Source organism: Natator depressus, chromosome 1, assembly GCF_965152275.1.
Source record: "Natator depressus isolate rNatDep1 chromosome 1, rNatDep2.hap1, whole genome shotgun sequence".
NCBI lineage: Eukaryota > Metazoa > Chordata > Testudines > Cheloniidae > Natator > Natator depressus.
This window is the reverse complement of record NC_134234.1, coordinates 7,596,678-7,600,439: the sequence shown is the minus strand read 5'-3', so window position 1 is coordinate 7,600,439 and position 3,762 is coordinate 7,596,678. Positions and strand designations below refer to the sequence as shown.

At 46.4% G+C, this 3,762-nt stretch overlaps 1 protein-coding gene across 1 annotated transcript; it reads right to left on the bottom strand.

Annotated features, from left to right (window-relative positions):
- Positions 1 to 1,129: 1,129 nt before the first annotated feature.
- Positions 1,130 to 2,101, bottom strand: LOC141981051 (olfactory receptor 51G2-like). The gene has a single exon (XM_074942859.1). The coding sequence runs from the start codon at positions 2,099 to 2,101 to the stop codon at positions 1,130 to 1,132; it is 972 nt and encodes a 323-aa protein (XP_074798960.1).
- Between the last annotated feature and the right edge of the window lie 1,661 nt (positions 2,102 to 3,762).

The following is a 3,762-nucleotide window of genomic DNA, read 5'->3' as shown; positions in this document are numbered from 1 at the left end:
CTGGTCTGACCCCCTGTAGAGCATAGGCCAGAGACCTGCCCCACAATAATTCCTAGAGCAGGTCTTCTAGAAAAAACATCCCGTCTTCATTTAACAATTGCCTGTGATGGAGAATCCTCTCCCACCCTTGGTAAATTGTCCCAATGGTTAACTACTCTGACTGTTAAAAATGTACCCCTTGTTTCCAGTCTGAATATTAATACTAATACTTGCTCGGACCAGGAGGCCAGTACTACCCGAGCACAATCCCAGCTCTTACAAGCATACAGAAAAATGACGTCATTATTTCTCATAACCACTTTAAATAGCTAAATCTCCTTTACTGTGGGCACGATGTTGTAAAACACATATTGATGATGTGCCGTGCAGAACAGCCGACAGAACAACATGCAGAACAAGCCAGTGAGGCTCATTGAAAGCGACAACCGATGCAAAAGCACCACTGTGTACAGCACCACAGATGTGCCAGGTGCTTTACAGACACAATTAAAGATCTGGACCGAACTTTTTGAAAACGTTGGGTGCCTGAGTTGAGACATCTTAAAAGGGGCTGATTTTCAGAAAGTGCTCAGCACCCCCCCCCCCTCAAAAATCAGGCCCCTTTGAGTGCCGCCAGTTGAGCCCCCAGTAATTGGAGCGCCCAGAATCACCGGGCGCTTTTGGAAAGCTTGGTCACAGCCCCTGCCCCGAGGCACTCACAGACCATGTTAGATAGGGCACAGCATGAGGCAGGAAGAGAGGACCTTAGGCAAGCAGGGCGAAGGGAGGTTTACACAGATTGATTAGGTGACTAGCTTTTTCGGGGTCTGCATGTTAGTGGCTCCCCGTTCCACCGCCCTACGTCATTTTAAAAAATAATTGATTTGGGCCCAAATCTTGCAATTGCATCCTCATAGGTGGATCCCACCCTTCTTGCAGACCCCGGCAATCAGTGCCTTTGGTTTGATGAAGTTGGCAGGGGAGTGGGAGTGATTCTAGGAGGAAATGGAAGAACATAACATTGAGCCGGGATACAACGTCCAAGTGGAATTGCAGTTTTCTTCTTCTGGCTAAGCACAGGGCACCCTTTGATTTAACACGACGAAGCAATTCACCTGAATTTTCTGGGAAGCCTGATGGTGAAAGTCCATCACGTTGAATCGTTTTTCCACCACAGTGTTCTGAGCATGGCTCTGCGGATCTGTTTGGATTTGATGCTGTATATGATAGGATTTAAGACAGGGGGCACAATAAGGTAGATATAGGCCACCACGATGTTAACCATAGGGGGAACATCGTTACCAAAGCGATGGAGAAATGACAGCCCAATCATTGGCATGAAGAAGATTAGGACAGCACAGATATGGGAGACACATGTGTTTAAAGCCTTGAGACATTTTTCCTTGGTTGTGAGGCTGACCACAGTCTTAATGATCAGAACATAAGATAGCACAATGAACACACAATCCACACCCACCGTTGAAAGAATGACAATTAAACCATACAGGATGTTGACTTTTATATCCGCGCAGGCCAGCTTCATGATATCAGGGTGAAAGCAAAACGAGTGGGAAAGCACATTGTTCCCACAGTAGGTTAACCTCTTGAGCAGAAAGGGTATTGGGAAGAGGGAGATCACAGCTCTTGAAACAATTGCCAGCCCTATTTTTATGATGGTTGACTTGGTCAAGATGGACGAATATCTCAGAGGGTTGGAGATAGCGATGAAACGATCGAAGGCCATGGCCAGGAGCACCGAGGATTCCATCACTGACAGTATATGGATAAAATACATCTGGGTGAGACAGGCATTGAACTCAATTTTTCTGATCTTAAACCAAAAGATGCCCAGCGTGGTAGGAAGGGTGCACAAAGCCAAGCCCAGGTCCATCACAGCCAGCATGGAAAGGAAGTAGTACATAGGCTTATGAAGACTTTGGGTCTTCTTGATGATGATCAGGATCAGGCAGTTCCCTGAAAGGCCAATAAGATAGAACACGCAGAAAGGGATGGAGATCCAGTGGTGATTGGCTTCCAGACCTGGAAAGCCCGTCAGGAGGAAGGTGGAAGGCTGATAGAAGGAGGAATTGACAAGTGGCATGGTGTGCTGGGGCTGCTCCATCCCACCTCAGATGTCGCACAGCCTAGAGTTAAAAACAAAACCACAACAAACTGCCCATGTCATTTGATGCTGTACAGTGTACCCTAAAACCACAACCGCCCATCTGATTACCTGCTCTGTGGTACATATGACCACATAACTACCAAAGCCCCCCATATGACTAGATGCTCTACTGAACCTACAATCATGTAATGATACAAAATTGCATGTAATTACACTGCACTACAGGATATACATCCATTTAACAACCACTAAACCCCCACGTTCGGACACTGTCATGTATCACTGATGCCTCTTTATAGAATTTCTTAGGCACTAGGGAATCTCTACCACAATTGCCACCTAGACTGAGGTGTTGTTGGGAAGCAGGTACAAATTGGTGTAGATGACGCCGAAGGCTCGGAAGAAGGTGAAAGTTAAGGTCTGATTCGCTGCTATTACACCAATTTTGCAGTCACTCCAGTGTCAAAATGACACTGCAGAGTGGAGATTTGAGCCCTCAGCCTCCTTCACCCTCAGTTCTGAATTTGTCCTTTCACCAATCCACCAGACCAAGACATCTGAGCTTCAGTTTCTGCAACTACTGGTCTACAGCCAGTCCTCCTTCATTTCAGTATCCAATGGCCGGCAGAGAGGGGTAGAGCCCCCAGAGGAAGGAAAACCCATGAGAGAAAGTTCTACGCAAAGAGCACCTGTGATTTTTGTGAACAATACTGTGAACCTCTCTTGTGGCGCCTGTCTGAGGCTTGTATGGGGCTTTACAAACATCAGGGTGAAATTCAAAAACTTCATCAGACACTGAAGTCTTGTTTGTAGGTGTCCAGTGAGGCATAGAGTTAGTGCTGGCCTATATCTCTGCCCCTTTGGGGTGAATGTCAGCCATCAATGCATTCAGCCTCAGGGGCAGGGATAGAGGCCAGCCTTTTCAAAGGTGCTGAGCACCGTCAATTCCTTCTGACGTTAATGGGAGCCAAAGGTGCTCAGCACCTCTGACAATCAGGCTGCTTAGTTTGACACAAGGCTTCTGTTAGTTAGCAATGAGCAGGCACCAATATCTGCCAGGGATGTGTTTCATTTGAAAGTGCTATCAGAATTTACCCAGCTGCACTGTATGATGGTGGATGTCTGATCTGGCATGCTTCAGCACATATGCTGACCTCTAACTAATGGGGTTAGGAAGGAAATTGTCCTTGGGAACAGATTACTCAGAGCCACCCGCTGCAGGGCGTCTTGCAGCTTCCTCGGAAGCACCTGGCACTGGATGCTACATTATTTCATCTCTCTGGGGCTCTGTTTCCTCCCCTATCCTTTGTCTGTCTGGTCTATATAGATTGTAAGCTCATCAGGGCAGAGACTGTATAGCGCCTAGTGCAGTGATGCCTTGATCTCACTTGGAGCCGTTAGGCCCTATGATAATACACACACAAATTAAAGTGTTTTCTTATTCTTGGTCTAAACTGAAATGAAAAGTTCTGTTAAGGAGCCTGGTTGTCCTGGACCTAAATAATACTTAACTCTCGGTATAAAATGTAACAAGTGCGACGAGATCGTAGTTGAATTATGATAGTGCTGCAGGCGCAGAATGCGTCATTTAATAGAGCTCATTTCAGATTAATATGTGTCAACCTGTGGAACTCATTGCCAGAGGATGTTGTGAAGGC